The sequence below is a fragment of the Sorex araneus genome, chromosome 4 (assembly GCF_027595985.1).
Source record: "Sorex araneus isolate mSorAra2 chromosome 4, mSorAra2.pri, whole genome shotgun sequence".
Taxonomy (NCBI): Eukaryota; Metazoa; Chordata; class Mammalia; order Eulipotyphla; family Soricidae; genus Sorex; species Sorex araneus.
Genome location: NC_073305.1, coordinates 23,212,037 through 23,232,115, shown reverse-complemented (window position 1 = coordinate 23,232,115; position 20,079 = coordinate 23,212,037). Strand labels below are relative to the sequence as shown.

At 44.3% G+C, this 20,079-nt stretch overlaps 3 protein-coding genes across 5 annotated transcripts; 2 read left to right on the top strand and 1 right to left on the bottom strand.

Annotated features, from left to right (window-relative positions):
* Positions 1-509: 509 nt before the first annotated feature.
* RPL15 (ribosomal protein L15) lies at positions 510-2,926 on the bottom strand. Of its 2 annotated transcripts, none has more exons than XM_055135090.1 (4): positions 2,783-2,926; positions 2,007-2,187; positions 1,769-1,905; positions 510-1,021 (listed from the first exon to the last, which is right to left on the bottom strand). In XM_055135090.1, exons 2-4 carry the CDS (start codon positions 2,176-2,178, stop codon positions 716-718), a joined length of 615 nt encoding a protein of 204 aa, XP_054991065.1. In that variant the 5' UTR covers positions 2,179-2,187; positions 2,783-2,926; the 3' UTR covers positions 510-715. The 2 variants fall into 2 exon arrangements, with proteins under 2 accessions (XP_054991065.1, XP_054991066.1); XM_055135091.1 differs by lacking the exon at positions 2,783-2,926 and adding an exon at positions 2,458-2,482.
* Positions 2,927-3,018: 92 nt separating this feature from the next.
* NKIRAS1 (NFKB inhibitor interacting Ras like 1) lies at positions 3,019-19,727 on the top strand. 2 transcript variants are annotated; one of them, XM_004603827.2, is made up of 4 exons: positions 3,019-3,157; positions 4,784-4,894; positions 16,134-16,375; positions 19,206-19,727. In XM_004603827.2, exons 2-4 carry the CDS (start codon positions 4,801-4,803, stop codon positions 19,446-19,448), a joined length of 579 nt encoding a protein of 192 aa, XP_004603884.1. In that variant the 5' UTR covers positions 3,019-3,157; positions 4,784-4,800; the 3' UTR covers positions 19,449-19,727. The 2 variants fall into 2 exon arrangements, with proteins under 2 accessions (XP_004603884.1, XP_054993011.1); XM_055137036.1 differs by lacking the exons at positions 3,019-3,157; positions 4,784-4,894 and adding an exon at positions 12,922-14,645.
* Positions 3,140-10,673, top strand: LOC101548107 (RNA-binding motif protein, X chromosome-like). The gene is made up of 3 exons (XM_055137031.1): positions 3,140-3,157; positions 4,784-4,894; positions 8,694-10,673. The coding sequence occupies exon 3, from the start codon at positions 8,809-8,811 to the stop codon at positions 9,982-9,984; it is 1,176 nt and encodes a 391-aa protein (XP_054993006.1). The 5' UTR covers positions 3,140-3,157; positions 4,784-4,894; positions 8,694-8,808; the 3' UTR covers positions 9,985-10,673.
* Positions 19,728-20,079: the final 352 nt, after the last annotated feature.

Here is a 20,079-nt window from a genome sequence, read left to right as displayed (position 1 = left end):
AGCACTGGGGCTCAGAAACAAGTGCTATCACTTAACGAGCCTGCTTGCCTATCCTAACAGTAATAACCAAAGCACTTGCTCTATTTTCATATGCCTGACCTTTCCTAAAATTCATATTGATCAAGTTCATGCTTAATAATCTCCCTTCCCTTTAGAGTTCAATACCCGTCAGTTTCAGTGCACTACCATGCCCACACCATGCAAAAAATTCAGTCTAGATGTCCCTTGGAATCATACCAGCTATTTCATTTATGAGAACCCTTTTGCAATTTTACTCAATTGCCTAAAAATGGTGGCTTTTAATTTTTTGTTACATAAGTATTGACTAACCTAGTATTACACGAGCCCTAGTTCTTATTTTCTTCTGCATATTATGAGGATATCCTCTACATTTCCAAGCAAAAACCAAAACCACAACCGCATCAGCCACTTGGGAGTAAACCAGCACTTACCCATAATAAAGCTGCATGCTCCAGCACATGCACCAACAAACCTACAGAGCTACTTAATCCACTTCTCTTTTACATAATTTATTTTACACCTAATATGCCAGACAGCACTTTAAACAGACATACATTATTGCACTTTAACGTTCATCATTTGACAATGCATTCAGGAAATAATCTGCAGACTTAGTTAACAAATTAAAGAACACCTGTAAGCAGACAGAACTCTCCTAAGTGGTTTATTAGGTAAGAATTTTACAAATGTTACATTAGCGGTAACGGTGGAGCTGGAGAGTATTGCGCCTTCTCCATGCTGCCCGGCGAGAGCCCCCGATGGTATGGTGGAACTTGTGGCCCTTCCCAAGGCCGCGGCTCTTGCGACCGGCGGATGTCAGCCCTCGCATCTCCCTGTGCTTGTGCACTGGTTTTGTGATCCATTGGGTATCAGGATTTCTTCTGATAGCTTTATGGAATGGATCGATGAGGATAACCTCAAAGAATTTGTACGTGGAATCTTCACCAACCCAGTAAGAATTCAGGACTCTCAGAGCCCCACAGTGGCGTCCAGCTCGTTCCTAGAAGAAAAAAGCCCCGAAGTCAGCTCTCTCCCACATGTCAATAGCAAAGCAAGGATTCTGATTAGGCAACTTCTGAAACATTCACCAAATAGCTCCCAGTACAACAGTAGGCTGAATACAGCATCAACATCCCCAGGAACCGAAAACCATTTCCTCATTACTTTTTTGGCTATGCTACAATTTGCTCACAGCCCAGAGATAGTGCAGGGAAGGTTAAAGTTTTGTTTTGCACTCAGCTAACCCCAGTTCCACCCTCCAGCACCACAGATGAGGTCCTAAGGCATTGTCAAGGGTCTTGTCACACCTATAGAAAAGTCAAGAATATGCCCTGAGCACTGCTGAGTATGCTCTCCCTCCTCCCCATAACAAAAAAACTATTTGCCCAGCAATATTTAGGATGCTGGAACTTTTGTCTTCTTCCCCAACCTGGTAACAGAACACAGCTTCACCACTAAGCCACTTTATACACAACAGGCCTCCAGCCACAGATCAACCACCTGAAAAAGTTGCTCTAACCATTCTCCAGGAATCGCCCTCCCACCAGGGCTGCTGCAACTCACACCTCATATCAGAGCTACTGATGGGGATGAAGAAATGGATTCCATACACACAGGGAGATGTGCTTAAAAGAGCTGACAGCCCTTCAAACACCTAACTGAACGAGATCATTTATACAACACGTCAAAACCATTCTCCCGGAGACGCCCTACCATGCCCGCTGCTGCTGCAACGCAAACCACTCACCTCCGCCACAGACTGAAGGCTTCGCGCAAACTTGAGCTGGTTAACACCGTGGTGCACGGGCTTGCCATAGGTCGCACCCTTCGGCACCGGGCGCTTGCGACCACCACGGCGCACGCGAATCCGATAAATAACGTAGCCTGGGGAAAATTGGGACAGGGGTCTCAAGTTAGGTAACACGCGAGGGGACGCTGGTCCGTCGGGGGCTTAGGAGGGGCGGGGAGGCGCGCGGCCCGCTCACCTTGCTTGGCCTTGTAGCCCAGCCTGCGCGCCTTGTCCGGCCGGGTGGGGCGGGGGGCCCGGTGCAGCGCCGAGAGCTGGCGGTACTGCCAGCAGCGCACTCGCAGGAGGAACCGCATCACATCCGACTGCTTCTTCCTCCAGAGCTCCTGGATGTACTTGTACGCGCCCATCTTGGCTGACTGTACAGATGAAAGGGGGTCGTCTTAAAACATTCATTGAGTTAAGGTCGCAAAGCAAGGCCGGCGCCCATCTTAGCCGCCCCCCGAATGCGACTCCATAGCAACCGCAGGCCACGGCCGGTCTAACCCCGACCCCTCCAAGCAAAGCGGCGCGGCGACCCGCGCTCGTTTCTGCTAGGCCAGTGACGAGAATCACACATGGGGATGGGCGGATGGCGGCGGGGCGAAGGGCCCGGCCTGCAGGGATCCCGCGGCCACCCCGGCGGACACCTGCTTTCGCCGCCCGCGGACTCTCTCGAAGGGGAAACCTATTCGATCCAACCCGCTTTGGAGACGTTCGAGAGATGCTCGGGCCTACGCCTTCTCCTCCCCAGCACCTTCCGGGCTCCGCGCTAATTCGCGCCGCCATCACATCTTCCGCCAATCTAGCCGGCGAGCGAACACGCCCGGCCCGCGCTGCCCCGGCCCCGGCTCCAACTCCCCCCGCACAGAAGGCAGGAGGCACTGCATGGTCGCAGGACTCAAGAGCCTGGATGGCCCAGAAGAAAGGAGATTCGCGGCGGATGCACCCGGTACTAAGCCCCACACAGCTCACCTGATGGCTGCCGCCGAACGAAAAGGAAAGAGCCTTTTACCCACAATCCCTTTTGGGCTCCTCCCCCTGGAGCCGCGCGCCTCCTTCCGGTGGCCCGCGGCGGGCTCGCTGAGCCTCATGGGACTTGTAGTTCCCACACGAGTCTTCCCTCGGCCGGTACTGATTCCCTGATTGCTCCGCCTCCTCCCCCCTCCCACCTCCCCCCCCCCGACGCTTCCCGTCTCGCGAGCTGCGACATTGCGAAGGGCGACAGTCGGTGGCGCAGCTTCAACATTCTCTCCGGAGGCGGCAACGTGGAGGCAGCTTTCCAGCGGCCGAGACGCCGGCGAGCATCGCAGCTCCGCGCCGCGGGTTTGGGACGGCTGGTTTTTACGGGTCTGTGTTGCGAGGAGAGGGGACGCCCTCCTCACGCTGGATGCTTTGTTCCTCAGGAATGGCTGCGGGTGCCCCGGGGCGGCGCGTTCCCTTTCCTCTCCTCCTCCTCCTCTTCCTCCTCCTCCCTGGGCCGAGCCCCGGGCGTGGGCTCGGCGTTCCGTGGCCCCGGGGCCACTCTGACCGACGCCCTCAGGTGCAGGCAACCCGAGGCGGCGTTGCTGGAGCAGGGGTTTCGCGGGGGGGTGGGGGGGCAGATCCGAGGGATTTTTGCCCTGGAAAGGGCCCTGGGGGGTGGGGGAGCGCGAAGGCCTCGGCGCCTTTTCTTTCCGTTTTGTGCCTTTATTGCGGGCAGATTTGGTTTTCCGATGCGCTTCGTCAGAACTACGGGTTTTGTGTTTTTTTTTTTTATTGTGGGTTCTCCCCCACTCCCCCTCCAGAAGGGAGATATTTGTTTGCCAAGTCCCGTTGTGCAGGTGCGAGGGTTTCGGGAAGAAAGGCCGAGAAAATGTCGGCCTTTTCTGTTGCGTACTTGACTGAGGAGCGGTTGATGAGCTCGATTGCGTCTGCGCAGCTTTTCATTTTGGGGGACACTCGACGAATTGGAACGCTCTTAAATCCCAAATCTGTCTGACAGAGGTTTAAGAAGAATCATTTGCCTTCGAAATTATCCGTGGCTTGGGTGGTTTTTCTTCCTATTTTCTTTAAAAAAAAAAAAAAATCTCTGCTTTACCTTGGGAGCTTGCTCACGTGATTCGTCTCATACGTCACCCAGTGTTTGGTGCGCACCAGGCAGTGCCCTGGCGTGGGTTGTGAGTCGGTGAGAGAAACGGGGCTTCTTGGAAGCAGGCAGGAGCGTGCAGGTTAATGCCACATCAGTCAGGCATTAGGAGCGGGGAGACAATCGGGACTGTGGGGGTGGTGGTAGCGGCCTGAGTCTTCTGGAGAAGTGATAGGGAGGAAGAAAAGAGAAGGATGTGAATTTCCAGGCTGTGGGGACCCATTCTTGCGAGGTGGAGGATGCGGAGATAATTAACACCCTGCAGGCAGTCGCAGGTGACACTGACCAGGCTAGTTCTCCCAGGATCAGAGACCCTTGGAAGGGTTTGTGCAGGAGGGTGACATAAATGGGTTTATGTTATTTATTTTTTACTTTTTGTTTCTTGATTTATTCCCTTCATTTTTTTAAATGGGGGGGGGAGTCAAGTTGTAGAGATGCAATCAGATAGGATTCCTAAGCGTGCCTTTCTTTTTCCTAAAGTCATCCTACCCTTCCCATTCAGCCTCAAGCAGAATGGAACAATTGTAGCCCTTCTCCACAGAGAAAACGTTTTTTTGGTTGGTGGAGGTTTGAGGCTACACCTGGTCGATGCTCCTGGCTCTGTGCTCAGGAATCACTCCTAGAGGACTCAGGATCTTAGGTGTACCAGAGATCAAACCAGGGTCAGCCATGTGCGAGGCAAGTGCCTTGCCCACTGTACTATCTTCCCAGACCTGTGTCCTTTTTATTTATTTTGTAAAAGATTTACAGTTTCTTCCTGTGTATAAGTTCCTTATTAAATTCAAACACAGAAAGAAAAGTTTCTTTCAACAGTGTGCAAGTTTTAAGGCCTTTTATTCTCTTCATAGGGATATCCTGAGAGAAGATGGGGAAGGGCTGCAAGGTTGTGGTTTGTGGATTGTTGTCTGTTGGGAAAACAGCAATTTTGGAGCAGCTCCTTTACGGGAATCATACTATTGGTAAGAAGATGATTGTTTAATGGGGGGGAGGGGTCTGGGAATTGCTAGGGGTCTTTTGTTGATTCTGCTGACTTAAAAATGGCTGATGCAACACAAATGTGAGGCATAACCGAGAAGGACCAAAAGGGCCACAGAAGTCAATAGAAGTTGAGAGTCGGGTGGAATCAGGGAGAAAAATCATAAAGTGTAAGGGTGTTTGCTGTAAGTTATTAACTGGGAAGATAACAAATGGAGAGAAGTACATCTCCTTTGTTACATAGGGGATTTCCTGTGTATTTACATAGGAATCACAGAATCACTGAAAAATGGCACAGAAAGCACAGCAAGATAAGGCACTTGCTTTGCATGCAGCCAACCAACCCAGATTTGATCCCTGGTACCACAGATGGTTCCCCTAAGCACTGCCAAGAGTGACCCCAGAGACTACGGGGTATGGTTTAAAAATAAATTAATGAGAAGTTGACTACTGGAACCCTATCATGCCTATTTTTTCATATATTTCACTACTATTTAAAATCGAAAGTCTTGGGGCTGGTGAGAGAGCACAGCAGGTTAAGGTGCTTTCTTTATATGCTTCCAACCCTGATTTGTTCTCCATCACCACATATGCTCCTCTGAGCACCATCAGGAGTGGTCCCTAAGTGTAGACCCAGGAGTAAACCCCGAGCTCCACTGGGTGTGAGCCCAAAACCAAAAATATTAAGATATTTTTAAAAATTCAGGAGCTAGAGAGTGAGCGCAGTGGGCAGGGTGCTTGCCTTGCATGTGGCTATGAGTTAATCCTAAGCATGCCAGATGGTCCCCTGAGCTTTGCCAGGAGTAATCTTTAAGCAATGAGCCAGAAGTGAGTTCTGAGCATTTCTGGGTATGCCCCCAAATCCCCCTCCCCCCCAAAAAAAATCAGTGTTGCCAGGAATGTAGCTCAGCCGTAGGATGCTTGCTTTGTAGGTGCATAGCCCTAGGTTTCATTTCCAACCACCAAAATTAAATAAATTATTTTGTGTCTTTGTGGGAGACACAAAATAAGCCACACCCAGTGATGCTTAGAGGCTACTTCTGGCTCTATGTTCTGTTGTTCTGTAAACCTGGTGGTGCCAAGAATCTTTACTGGGGTTAGTCATGTAAGGTAAGAAACTTAGTCCTTGTACTAGTAATCTGTAGCTCCAAAATTCAAATTATTGTATAAAGGCATGTCTAAAGGCATACCATCCTAAACATGCCCACTCTTGTCGAATTTAAAATTAAAAGTGTTAATTTTCTTCATCTTATGAACAAACGATTGTATATAGTTCCTCTCTTTCCTCTCAATAAGGAGTCACTAACATGCTGTTGACAATAACATCAGAAATCTTGCTGTATACCTAATGCTTAGGCAGCATTAGAGGCAGTATTAGAAGCAGTGTACAAGAATTTATGAATCAGATCAGATGTGTGGAGAGAAGTCCAGTATCTTAACAGCTGTTCTAGTTTCAGTGCTGAAATGGAAATGTGTAAAACTGTAAATGGGCCTTGGGATAATTCAGTGGAAGAACACTTGCCTTACCAGCTTGGCATCACCCCACAGGTGGTCTCTGGTGAGAGACCAAAATGTTAATCCCTTGCATACAGTGCAATTAAAGTATACTGGCCCCACAACCAAGTGAATAATCTGGTCATCGTAATACTAACATTGCAACAATGAATGAAAGGAGAAAAACTGAACAATCTTATGTGACTGTAGCAAATAAGTATCCCAACACCTCCAGTTACTATACCCAGAGGAGATGACAGGCCAGAATCTTGTGAATAATTAGGAGAAATATTGTCTGCTCTGTTAAGCCCGTTGAAATTTGATTTAAGAGAAATTGAATCTTGACTTTGAAAAGGATACCATTGTAGAAGAAAGAAGAAACAAACTTTTTGTGGATGTAAATTATAAAGCAAGAAGTTTGGTAATGAAACAAAAAAGCAGGATGGAAATAACGGCATTCTGTAGTGAATTTTTTTTTTTGGGGGGGTGGCATATAACAGGTTTTTAGGGCAGTAAGGAGAGAGCTAAGTTACATGCTCAAAAGAGAAGACAGGCTTCTCCAGAATGGAAAGAATTCAGAGTACACATCTCAGAGGAAAAGTGTGAAAGTACACTTCCCAAGAAAGGAGATGTGGACAGCATGTACTTGGGAACCACGTACCAGTCAGCAAGACATGTGTGCCAGACAATGATCATTTAATTAAAGGAAATAGTCCCTGGCCCTTTGACTTTGGGATTGAATACAATGAAATGATGACCTTTCATGCTTTTATGACCAGAACTTTTAATAATTATCTCTTTTGTTGGTACCAGGGATCAAACCCAAGGTCTTACACATGCAGCACACGTGCTGTGCTGCTAAGTCACATCCGTGGCCTAAAACTCTTTATTGTTTATGTACTTATTTTGTGTTTGGGGCCACACTGGCAGTACTCAGAGGTTATTCTTAACTCTGTGCTCAGGGATTACTTGTAGTGGAGCTTGGGAGACCATATGGGGTGTCAGGGATCAAACTCATTTCAGCCACATGCAAGGCAAACCACCCTACTCATTGTACTATTGTTCTGGCCCTACAAAACTCTTGATTATTTATATTTTGGGGCCACATCTGGAAGTGCTAGGGGTTACTTGTGGCTCTGTGGTTAGGAGTCTGCTGGTGGTGTTCAGGAGGACTGTGTGGTCCTAAAAATAGAACACGGTGAACTGAATTAAAAACATGCTCAGTATTTGAGCTCTTTAGCCAGAACCTATTTATTTTTTGTTTTGGGCCACAGCCAGCAGTGCTTAAGGCTTACTCCTGGCTCTGCACTCAGGGATCACTCCTGGCAGGTTTGAGGGACCATATGAGGTGCCAGGGATTGGACCCAGGCCAGCTATGTGCAAGGCAAGTACCCTACCTGCTGTATTATCTCTCCAATTCTGGATTTTGTTGTTGTTATTGTACTTTTCAGATAAAGTAAGAGCCATATACATAGAAAAATGTCAGCGTATTGGTTAGGTTTTTGATAATTTGGGGGAGAAGAGTTTGGCTGTTTCTGGCATTATGTGTGCTGGTGACTCTTAGTGGTGCCAGGGTGACCGTGTGGTGAAAGGGATTGAACCCAAGATAAAGTTCAATGTCCCCGACCCTAGAAAAGTTTTCATTTTAAAATTGATGATTTGGCTAATTAATTTGGTTTGGGGGCCATATCTGGTAGTGATCAGGACCTACTCCTGGCTTTATGCTCAGAGTTGCTTCCAGCAGTGCTTGGGTATCTACCGAGAGTCAACTACGTGCAAGGAAAGCACCTTTTTATGGCGGGGGCGGGGGGCGGGAAGTTGGGGAGAAGAGAGATTGGGTCACACCCAGCAAGGGGTTACTTATGGTTCTGCACTCAGGAATTACTCTTGGCAGTGCTTGTGGGGGCCATATGGGATCCCAGAGATTGAACCCAGGTCGGCTACATGCAAGGCAAGCACCCTCCCCTCTCGCTGTGCTATCACTTCAGTCCCTCTAGATAATTTTGGAAACCAAACTATTACTGTATTGTAAGGCTTTTCAGTAATCTTTGGACTACTATATATCAGAAAGAGTGCATACTTTATTTCTGTAGCACCTTCTAGTTGGGTTTCTCATCATCACTTGGAATAACATTGTTTTTCATGGTGCAGGAACTCAAAGCCTCTGGCTTATCCATGTGAGGCATGCATTCTGCCATTCAGCCACACTGACTCAGGAATAGCGTTTTGTAGTTAAAATAATTTACTTTGGGTTGTGCAGTAGTGCTGGTGGTGACTTCCCTTTCCTAGGTCTCGGAGCAGGCAGCTGTCTCTCGTGCTGAATTGCTAGGAAGCGCCCATCAGCCACTTAATAAGAACTTGAAAACCATCATCACTCCCTCCGGTTGTTGTTCAGGGGGTAAAAATGGTTGAAGCAGATCGCCCGGGAAAACTTTTTATTGGTGGGCTCAATACTGAAACAAATGAGAAAGCCCTTGAAGCCGTATTTGGCAAATATGGACGAATAGTGGAAGTTCTGTTGATGAAAGACCGTGAAACCAACAAATCGAGAGGATTTGCTTTTGTCACCTTTGAAAGCCCAGCAGATGCTAAGGATGCCGCCAGAGACATGAATGGGAAGTCCTTAGATGGGAAAGCCATCAAGGTAGAACAAGCTACCAAACCATCATTTGAAAGTGGGAGACGGGGACCACCTCCACCTCCAAGAAGCAGAGGCCCTCCAAGAGGCCTTAGAGGTGGAAGAGGAGGTAGTGGAGGAACAAGGGGGCCACCCTCACGCGGAGGGTACATGGATGATGGTGGCTATTCCATGAGTTTTAGTATGAGTTCTTCCAGAGGGCCACTTCCAGTGAAAAGAGGACCACCACCACGAAGTGGGGGACCACCTCCTAAAAGGTCTGCCCCCTCAGGACCAGTTCGAAGCAGTAGTGGAATGGGAGGAAGAGCTCCTGTATCCCGTGGAAGAGACAGTTATGGAGGCCCACCTCGTAGGGAACCCCTACCTTCTCGAAGAGATGTTTATTTGTCCCCAAGAGATGATGGATATTCTACTAAAGATAGCTACTCGAGCAGAGATTACCCAAGTTCACGGGATACCAGAGATTATGCACCACCCCCGAGAGATTACACCTACCGTGATTATGGGCATTCCAGTTCACGTGATGACTATCCATCAAGAGGGTATAGTGATCGAGATGGCTATGGTCGGGATCGAGACTATTCAGATCATCCCAGTGGAGGCTCCTACAGAGATTCCTATGAGAGTTATGGTAATTCACGTAGTGCTCCACCTACGCGAGGGCCACCACCATCTTATGGTGGAAGCAGTCGCTATGATGATTACAGCAGCTCACGGGATGGATATGGTGGAAGCCGAGACAGTTACTCAAGCAGCCGAAGTGATCTCTACTCAAGTGGTCGTGATCGGGTTGGCAGACAAGACAGAGGGCTACCGCCTTCTATGGAAAGGGGGTACCCTCCTCCACGCGATTCCTACAGCAGTTCAAGCCGTGGAGCACCAAGAGGTGGTGGTCGTGGAGGAAGTCGATCTGATAGATGGGGATGCAGAAGCAGATATTAAAAACAAAAACAAAACTGTACCAAAATCCCCAGTTCAAAGAAACAAACAAGTGGAACCTATCATAACTACCCAAGGACTACTCAAAGAAAGTGTTACTTTTTAAAAAAATTTCCTATTAAGTTCCTTCCCCCACCCCCCGTAACTTTTATGTTCTTGTGAGGAAAAATAGTGAAAAAAAATGTTTGATCTTATTTGATTTTTCTTATGACATTGCTTGAAACAAGCAAATGTTTAATTTGTTACGACTTGACTTGTGTACTTACTAGTGTTGTGATTTTCAAGTGTCCCTAAGTGACCACTTACTATCCAGTTTCCCCCAGCAAATAATGCAAGCAGTTCTAAGATCTTCCACAAACATCTGGTCATATAAAAATGGAGAGATGAGTGAATACTTCCTAATAAAACAAGCTAGCTCTATTTTCAAGGGTGGTTGGGGTATGCTCGTCAGGATTTTAGTGTCTATAAGCTGAAATCCCCCATGTTCTCAGTCTGAAAAATCTGAGATCAAGTGCTTTATGTAAGGAAAGTGCTGTATGCCCTGTAAACCCTGCACCTCAGAGCAAAAGAATGCTGGCCATATTTTACCTTTCTGACATTTCCTTGGGAATCCACAGAACCTTTCCTTCTCCCTTCTCCCCAATAAGATCATTTAAGTGTGTGTTAAGCAACTACAGAATACTAAATAAAAAGTTTCGAAAAAAAATTTTACTTTGTGTTCCCAAACAACTTATTGTGTAAGTAACTTACTACAATCAAACCATTCTCAAAATATTAGAGGAAAAAAGGTTGACATCTATGTTACCTCTAATTTCTTTACTATTGTGGGAAAACCCATTTTCATGAAAAGAGTTGGCTGGAACTAATGACAGAATCAATGATCTCATTGTCTCACTTGTCATATTATTTTGCTATAGATCTTGATTACATTTTGAGAATGAATGAGAACTAAAATGCACAGTAAAACGTGCATATTTGCCATTGGTATAAATAGTAGAAATTTATATTTCCTCTATACTGCATTTTTTAAATTTTTTATTTTATTTTTTGCTTATTGGGTCACACCCGGAAAATGCACAGGGGTTACTCCTGGCTCTGCACTCAGGAATTACTCCTGGCGGTGCTCAGGGGACCATATGGGATGCTGGGAATCGAACCCAGGTTGTTTGCGTGCAAGGCAAATGCCCTACCCGCTGTGCTATTCCTCCAGCCCCTATACTGCATTTTTGTCCACTGGGAGGACAAGAGTTTGATGTTGACAAGTTGATATCTGAGAACACTTAAATGAAAGGTCTTTATATCTTTTCACCTTTAAAATAGATCTGGGATGTATATACATCAACAAATCCCAGATGATGGGGTAATCCATGGATCAAACTCTCAGGTATTGTTAACTTATATGAAGAAAATGTAAGGAATCTAAGTTGGAATTGTATTCCATTATAGGAACAAGAATTCTGAAGGGATACTCTATGGAAGAACATAATATTTGCCTGTATGAACTGATTTTCATTTAACCATTCCACTGCCTCTTTCTTAGATATTTCTTTTCAGCATTTAAAAAAAAAGAGTAAATAACATTTTATTTTAATCACAAAAATAAAATAGATCTGGGCTGGATAGATGCTTGCTTAGCATATAGCTGCTGCCACAATAATGGTTTGAGTCCCAGCAGCACATATGTTCCCTCAGGCCCAGTGCTAGAAGTGGCCCTTGATTACAGAGGAGTGGCCAAGTATGACCCCCAAAATGACAAAAATCAATCAATAAATATATAGCAAAATATCTGCTTTGAACCTGTGTTCAATGCCTGTCACCAGATAACTGACAGGGCTGGAACATGAGAGGCCAAGTTCAGCCTCTGGCACTGCATGATCCCTTGAGCACTGTTGGGAGTCGCCTCAAACATAAACCAGCAGTGGGCCCCCAAACAGCCCCATCCCAAATTCACAGACTGTATTAAAAAGTTGCATCAGAATTTTTTATTTCAGACACCTCCATAATGAATGAACTTCTGTACATGAAAGCATTTGTACTCTACTCCAGAGGAGTTGATTTTTAAATGTTTACCGTAGAGAGAAATAAATGTTTTCAAGTAAAACCAGAAATTCTTACTTTTCATGTCTAGAATGGTGTCTTGAACAGTACAGTGCACAAAGTTGTTCTTATTAAGCACGCTGACTGCAAATGAGATAAAATCTTAGGAAGAACTAGCTTTATTCTAGTGGAGATTATTTAAATAAAGCAGGTACATGCTTGAACAGGAAAAAAAGTATCACTCAGGCAAAGGGATTAAGGTCTAGAGAGATAATACAGCAGATAGGGCTTGTCTTGCATGTAGCCAACTTGGGTTCAATCCCTGGCTCTGCATATGATCACCCAAGCACCACTAGGAATGGTCCCTGTCCCTGAGCACAGTGCAAGGAGTAATCTCTGAGTACCACTGGATGTGGCCCCTCAAACCAAACAACAACTAAAACTGGGACATCAGTGATGAGCGTGCTCATTCATTCCAATCAGATAACAAATTTATTAAGGCCCTTCTATGTAGTTAGCTTTTTAGTTCTCAGATCTACAAGATGGCCTATGGGTTGGCTTTCAAGATTGACACACAAGTTTAAGAGGAACAGATGTAAAGAGTTATGAAAGGGTCTTAACCTGTACCCATACCCAAGGCAATGGGAGCAGAAAGGAGGGAAGGAGAGAACTGGGAGAGTATCCAAACAATTGACATTTCAGCAGTCTGTAAAGTATAGAAAGTTTACTGAACTACTGTAGTTCAGGTAACTCTAACAAGTCAATGTTGTGGAAAGAGACAATGACTTGAGCAGGTATTTTTCTTTTTTCTTTTTTTTTTTTTTTTTGCTTTTTGGGTCACACCCAGCAATGTTCAGGGGTTACTCCTGGCTTTGCACTCAGGAATTACTCCTGGCAGTGCTTGGGGGACCATATGGGATGCCGGGGATCGAACCCGGGTCGGCCGCGTGCAAGGCAAACGCCCTACCCTCTGTGCTATCGCTCCAGCCCCTAGGTATTTTTCTTTTTTTAAAAAAAATCTATTTCTATAGTTTTTCACTGTAATTTATTACATTCAGTATTCCCACTATCATTACACCTTCCATAACCATACTGCAAATTTTTCCACCCCAAGCCCCAAAGCCTGCCCCCAAAGCAGGACCTAGATATTTTGTATTGCTTGTTATGGAATAATCCGTTAAAAATGATCGAAAAATTTCCTTAGAGGAAAGTGTGAAGACTTGCATCTCACCCTGGAGCCATTAATCAGCTCTTGTACAAGAGATTAACATGTTAAAGGTTGAGCCTTCTGTGCTTATATATATTTTTTTCTACACCATACACAAAATTTAATTAAAAATGGATTAAAGGCAATGATATTAAACCTGAATCCATCAGAGAGAACACAGGCAAAACTCTCCATTATATTGACTCCAGGGATGTTTTTATGATTCAACTCTACTGGTAAAGCAAAAACAAAAACAAATGGAACTGGGTCAAACTAAAAAGCTTTTGCTCTGAGATAAACTATGGTTAATATAAACAGCTATCCTAGCAAAATGGGGAAAGTAATTGTGCTATACATTTTATCCAAAACACAAAAGTATTCATAAAACTCAACGATACCTTTAAAAAATTAGAGAATTTGAACAGACACTTCCTTAAAGAAGGCATACAAATGACCAATAGGCATATGAAAAACGGTATTCATCATAGTTGCTTATCAGGGAAATGCAAATCAAATGACAATAAGATATCAACTCACCCCACTGAGAATGGCCTGGATTAAGAAGACGACAGTGATGGAGGGTGTGATGCAGGAATATTTTATGCACAAAACCCTATTAGTAACAGTTTTGTAAACCATGGTGCCTACAGTGAAATTTTAAGAAGATTTGAAACAACTGGTGTTGGTGGGTAAAAAAAGGTAAAATATGGTTAAAAAAAATAATAAAGGATCTCACATTCATGGTCATGGGATGTAAACTGATCCAACCTTGCAATATTTGACAACAGTATTGAGATGTCTCAAAACACTGAATTATAAAATGCCATGTCATTCAGTAATTCCACTCCTTAATATCCTAAGAACACAAAATGCTAATTTAAAAAGATAATGCTGCATGCTGAAAGTAGGTAAAGGAAAAAACATAACCTCTCAGTATCCGTATTGTAAACCATAATGCCCATTTTTTTTTAATCAAGATTGGCTGCCTTCTACTTTATACCCCATCAGTGGCATAGAGTATGAGATGTCGCTCCAGGAATTCTATAATTTTAAATAGGGTGATACAGCTGCAGTTAAATTTTTAACTGAATAGTGACTTTGGGGTCCGGAGACATCTCTGCAACGTCTTGCTCTCTTCCAAGATTTATTTGTGAGTCTCTGGATCATGGCCATTAATGAGCTTATATGGTGCCAGAGGCAGTTTGTGGGCGAGACTGCCAGGCTCCCAGAAGAACAGGGAGATGGGGGGAGGTTGCCTATTCCTGACTGTGTGCAAGCCTGGAGATTTCGATCACAAAACCCGCATACCTGAGTTTTTCAGCAGATTCATTCATGGATGAGGCTCCTCCGAGCCTGTGGAGATCGGCCATGAGCAGGCGGCGATTGAGTTCTGGAAGTTTTCGGCTGCCGGGTTGAGCAGGTAAACAGTAGAACAACTGATTTTTGATCATCTTCACCCCACACTTTGTTTAAAGAGAGCTCTGAAGACTTCCTAGGTGGGTGGTGATCAAGGGAAGAAATCATCGAGGAGGAACAGGTGTGTGGAGGAAAGGCTAGTGGTATTAGCTTGGATAATCTGCTGGACATGTATCAAGTGCCTAGTAGGCATACATTTTATCACAAGAAATAATAAAATAAACTAGATAGTACAAAGATAGTACAAAGTTTAAGATGCTTGCTTAGCACGCAGCTGCTGCCACAGTAAGAGTTTGAATCCCAGCACCATGTATGCTCCCTCAGGCACAGAGCCAGGAGTGTCCCTGTGTACCACCAAGTATGACCCCCAAAATGACAAAATCAATAAATATATTAGATCCTAACAGGGCCTGAATGTGGATCAGTAGCAAAGTACAGTAGCAAAGATCTTGTATTCAGGTCCATACTGAACATTCGAATATTTTTTGAGGTGATAAGGATCAAACAAGGTCTCACACATGCAATGCATGTTTTACTGAGTGATATTCCCAGCTCTAAATTTGAGTCCCTTAAACAGACTCTGGGAATATTAGTTCTCCAGAAAAGAGCCGCAAATTCCCTCAAGACCTGTGTTTAGCTCTGCTGAAGAAAATGGGGTCACTTAGCGTTGTTTTGCTTTTGGACCACACCTGGTGGTGCTCAGGGGTTACTCCAGTGGGCCTGGGAAACCATTTGGGATGCTGGGGATCAAACCCGGTTCAGCAACGTGCAAGGCAAGTGTCCTATCAGCCGTACTATCTCTCTGGCCCCAGAAAATGGGTCGCTTAGATGTTTCAAGTGCTGTTTTTTGCGGTAAGTCAGTGGTGCTTGGAAGAGCATGTGGTGCCAGTACTCAAACCTGGACCTCCTGTATGCAAGGTACATCTTCTGGCCCGTTGAGGTATTTCCCCAGCCCTGTTGCAGGTGCTTTCAGTTTTCCAATCAAGTGTTTAGTCCTTTGATTTTTTTTTTAATAGTTTTGATTTGTTAAATATGTTCTACTTCTACACAGAATAATGTTTTGGCTGGGGAATAATACTTAGTGCTCAGAATCACTTTCTGGTGGTGCCTGGAAGACCATGTGTGATGCCAGGGTGGGTTACAGTTGGCCACATGTAAGCAAGCACCATATCCTCTGTACTAATCTCTCCATTTCCCCTCCCCAAATACATTTTAAAAATAATTTAACTTACTACCTTTCATTTAAAGGAAATTAATGTAAATGTGATTTTCATACGTGTGAATAAATTACAGGGTCAGTTCTATGGCTAGAGGGAGTACAGGGGTTAAGGCACTTTCCTTGCATACAGCCAGACCCATTTGATACCCAGCATCACTTGGCTACCCACCACCAGGGTTGACCTTTGAGCACAGAGCCAGGAGTGGCTAAAAGAAACTACTCAACAATTGGTAGTCAGTTATCCAAAAGAAATACTTTTTTTTAAAATCCTAGGAATAGAAGACTGTGAAACAATGGAAGATGTGTATATGGCTTCAGTGGAAACAGATCGGGGAGTAAAGGAACAGTTACATCTTTATGACACCAGAGGTCTACAGGAAGGTGTGGAGTTGCCAAAGCATTATTTTTCATTTGCTGATGGCTTTGTTCTTGTGTACAGTGTGAATAATCTTGAATCTTTTCAAAGAGTGGAGCTCCTAAAGAAAGAAATTGACAAATTCAAAGATAAAAAAGAGGTATGTTTTAAATGCCAACTATGAATATAATACTAAATTGTACAGACTTTTTGGGCACTTTATACTATCTTCAGAGCATTTGTAAATTTCTTAGTTTTTCTTATCCCAAGAAATAATGGGCATGAATTAAGTCAGGACCAACATTAGACTTCTTTTGTTTGCTGTAGTGTGTAAGTTTAATTATAATGATTCCACACTCAAATACTGTATAGTTGATTTCCTGTTGCTTGGGGGTTACTGTTTCCTGTGATTCTGAATTCTTGGCTAAACAGGGTTTTTGTCTACAGCCTTACCAAATAGAAACCAACCCTGATGATGGCTGGATCTTACCCACCTGCCATTTAAAATACGGTCCTTATTGTGGTTTACCAAGTCTGATCTGGCCCAGGCATGTTTGTTTTTCTTGTTTTGGTGCCACACCTGGTGATGCTGGGACCCAGGGACTGTATTTAGTAGTGCTCAGGACCCAGGCCTACTTTTAGTTTTTGGGACACATCTAGTGGTGCTCAGGATTTACTCCTGGCTCTCCACCCAGGAATAACTGCTGGAGGGCTCGGGACCCTATGCAGTAACACAGATTGAATCCAGTTCGGCCATCTTCAAGGCAAGCACATACCCACTGTACTATCTCTCCGCCCCCCAGGCGTACTTTAAAAAAATTCTTTTTTGGCCTATACCTGGCTCTCTGCTCAGGGATCACTTTTGGATGGATCAGGGAACCATATGGGTTGCCAGGGATTGAGCCCAGGTTGGCTGTGTGCAAGGCAAGTGTCCTATCCACTGTACCGTGACTGGCACCATTTCCCCCCCCCCCCCCCCATTTTATGTATTTCTATTCCTCTCTAATGACACTGGTTTACTTACTGTTCCTCATGACAATACTGTTACCCTATTAAGTATTCAGTTTCTCATTTCTCTGCCTGGCACTCAGGTATTTCTCCATGTTACATGGCTGACTCCTGATTCCTGATACCATAGATGATTGATACAAGACCTACAGAAAGATGTGGAATTGCCAAGGCATTTTTTATTTGCTAATAGTAGTAGTACAGTATGAAAAGTAACTAGATCTTTTTCTTGTTTTTGGGCCACCCTTGGTCTGGCAAGCTCAGGAGACTGTATGGAGTGCCAGGGATTGAACCTAGGTCAGCCACATGTAAGCAAGCACCCTACCTATTTTACTATTGGTCTGGCCCCCACTATCTGATCTTAAGGAAACATTTTAGTCAAACACTACATACAGTATTTTACTAAATTGGAGTGGAAATGGATGGAGGAAAATGGAGCAAACAGGAGGTATTTTTAGGTGTTTTGTACATTGGTTACAGGATTGATTCAAGAGAAAAACAGGAGAGAGGGGATTAATGACTAGATTGTAATTAATCCTGACCAGGTAAAAAGGAGGGGTTTGTGGACATGGACTTGGAAGGTGGCAGACTGGAGGTTAGCTGTGGAAAACATATGGAATGTCTTTCTTAACTGCTGCTTTTTTTTTTTTTTTTTTTACTGAAAATAGGTTTGAAAATTATTTGAGAATAAGGTGTGACAGAAGGCAGAGGGCAGAAAGTGACAGTGAGTGGAGGAAATGCTGGAGATCTCCCCCCTCCCTCAAGGTCAATGATTATTAACTGCGACCCATCAACAGGGATTTGTTTTCTCCAGCCATGTGGCTCAGCCATACAGTATATGCCTTCCATGTGTTAAGCCCAGGCACTGTTTTTCACAATAAACCCTAAACCCTAGGTAGAGGTTTTGTCAGTTGAGTATGATGGGATAGACAAGACGGTAAAGATCTTCAGAAAGATCTCAGAACAAAAAGTAAGATAATGCCTGGTCTATAGTAAATGATTCTGGTTTAAATTGCCTTATAGTTAATGTAAAACAGTCGTCTGGTCCATACATTCAACCAATTCTTACCACTTGCTTTCAGCAATTTTTTGTCTTGGGGCCACACCTGACAGTGCTTGGGGGACCATATGGGACGAAACCTGGGTTGGCCGCATGCATAGTAAGGCCCTTACCTGCTGTACTCTCCAGCGCCCCAGCATTTCTCTATAATTAGTAGTCATGTGAACGAGCTACATTTTTCTATTCCTGTGGAACTTAGTCTCTTTAAGTACAGAACACTCGGTATCAGTAATTATCTTACAAAGTACATCACAAATTTCCCAGGTTTTTCAAAAAAATTTCTATTTTCTATCTAAATGGAAATAGACAATTTGTGTATATGTGAGGGGCATGCCAGGCTGTGCTCAGGGCTTATTTCTGACAGTGCTTGGGAGATCACATGTGGTACCAGGGATTGAACCTGGGAAAGGCACTTGACCTTGCTTGCCATACTATCTCTTCAACCCTATCCTACATAACAATTTGAGTTGACACTGTTACTGAGAGTCCTACATTGACTTCACAATGGGCATGACCCCTCAACCCCAAAACATTTTTTTTTTTTTAAAGTTCTGGGTCACACCTGGCGATGCACAGGGGTTACTCCTGGCTCTGCACTCAGGAATCACCCCTGACGGTGCTCAGGGAACCATATGGGATGCTGGGAATCGAACCTGGGTCGGCCACGTGCAAGGCAAACGCTGTGCTATTGCTCCAGCCCCCCAAAACATTTCTTAATTAGCATCTTTATTAATCTATTTTAACAAAAAACATGTAAGGAAAGAGAAGTGAGGTTGTAACATCTTACTATCTTATATGTTACTGTCTTATTCAATTCATATCTCTGAGTTAAGCTGAGATGAAGCAACTTACTAGATGGGGCAGCTTTGTTTTGCTTAGGATATTGGCAAAATATGCTCTAATTCACCTATTGTTCTTTCAGGTAGCCATTGTTGTACTAGGAAACAAAATTGACCTTTCTGAGCAGAGACAAGTGGATGCTGAAGTGGCACAGCAGTGGGCAAAGAGCGAGAAAGTGCGACTGTGGGAGGTAACAGTTACAGATCGAAAAACTCTGATTGAACCATTCACTTTATTAGCCAGTAAACTGTCCCAACCCCAGAGCAAATCAAGCTTTCCTCTACCTGGGAGGAAAAACAAAGGGAATTCTAGCTCCGAGAACTAAGTCAATTTGAGAGAACTGTTTGCTAAATAGTCTTCGCCTTTAAATGTCTGTGAACTGAAATAAGCTATTTCAAGTAGATTTTGGAAACCCATAAGGTAATTTAACACGTTTCCAAATTACTTGAGCCATGTAATCGAAATATCTGTACTCATTATTTGAAACTTGTTCCTGAAATCTGCACTTTTATGTTGCACCTCTCAAAACAGTAAAATAAAATTTAGTTAGGATATATACAAATTACCCTTTTAAATAGCTTTTCCTTTATCACCTGTATCAGAAGCTTCTGTGTAACTTTTTTTTGGGGGGGAAAGGCGGGGACATACCTGCTATGCTCAGGGCTTACTCCTGGCTCTGTACTCAGGGATCACTGCTGGCAGTGTTCAGGGTACCATATGGAGCACCGGGGATGGAACCCACGTTGACTGTGCAAGACACGTGCCCTGCCCACTGTAGTATCTTTCTGGCCTGTAACTAAATTTCTTAGCTTGAAAATAACTTTCATTAACCATCCAGTGTCTAGGTAGACTATGAAATACTTCAAGTGCTTCAGTGCTCACTTCAGCAACGCATACACTTAAAACTGGAATGGTACAGAAAAGGCTCAAGGATGCAAATTTGTGAAGTGCTTTCT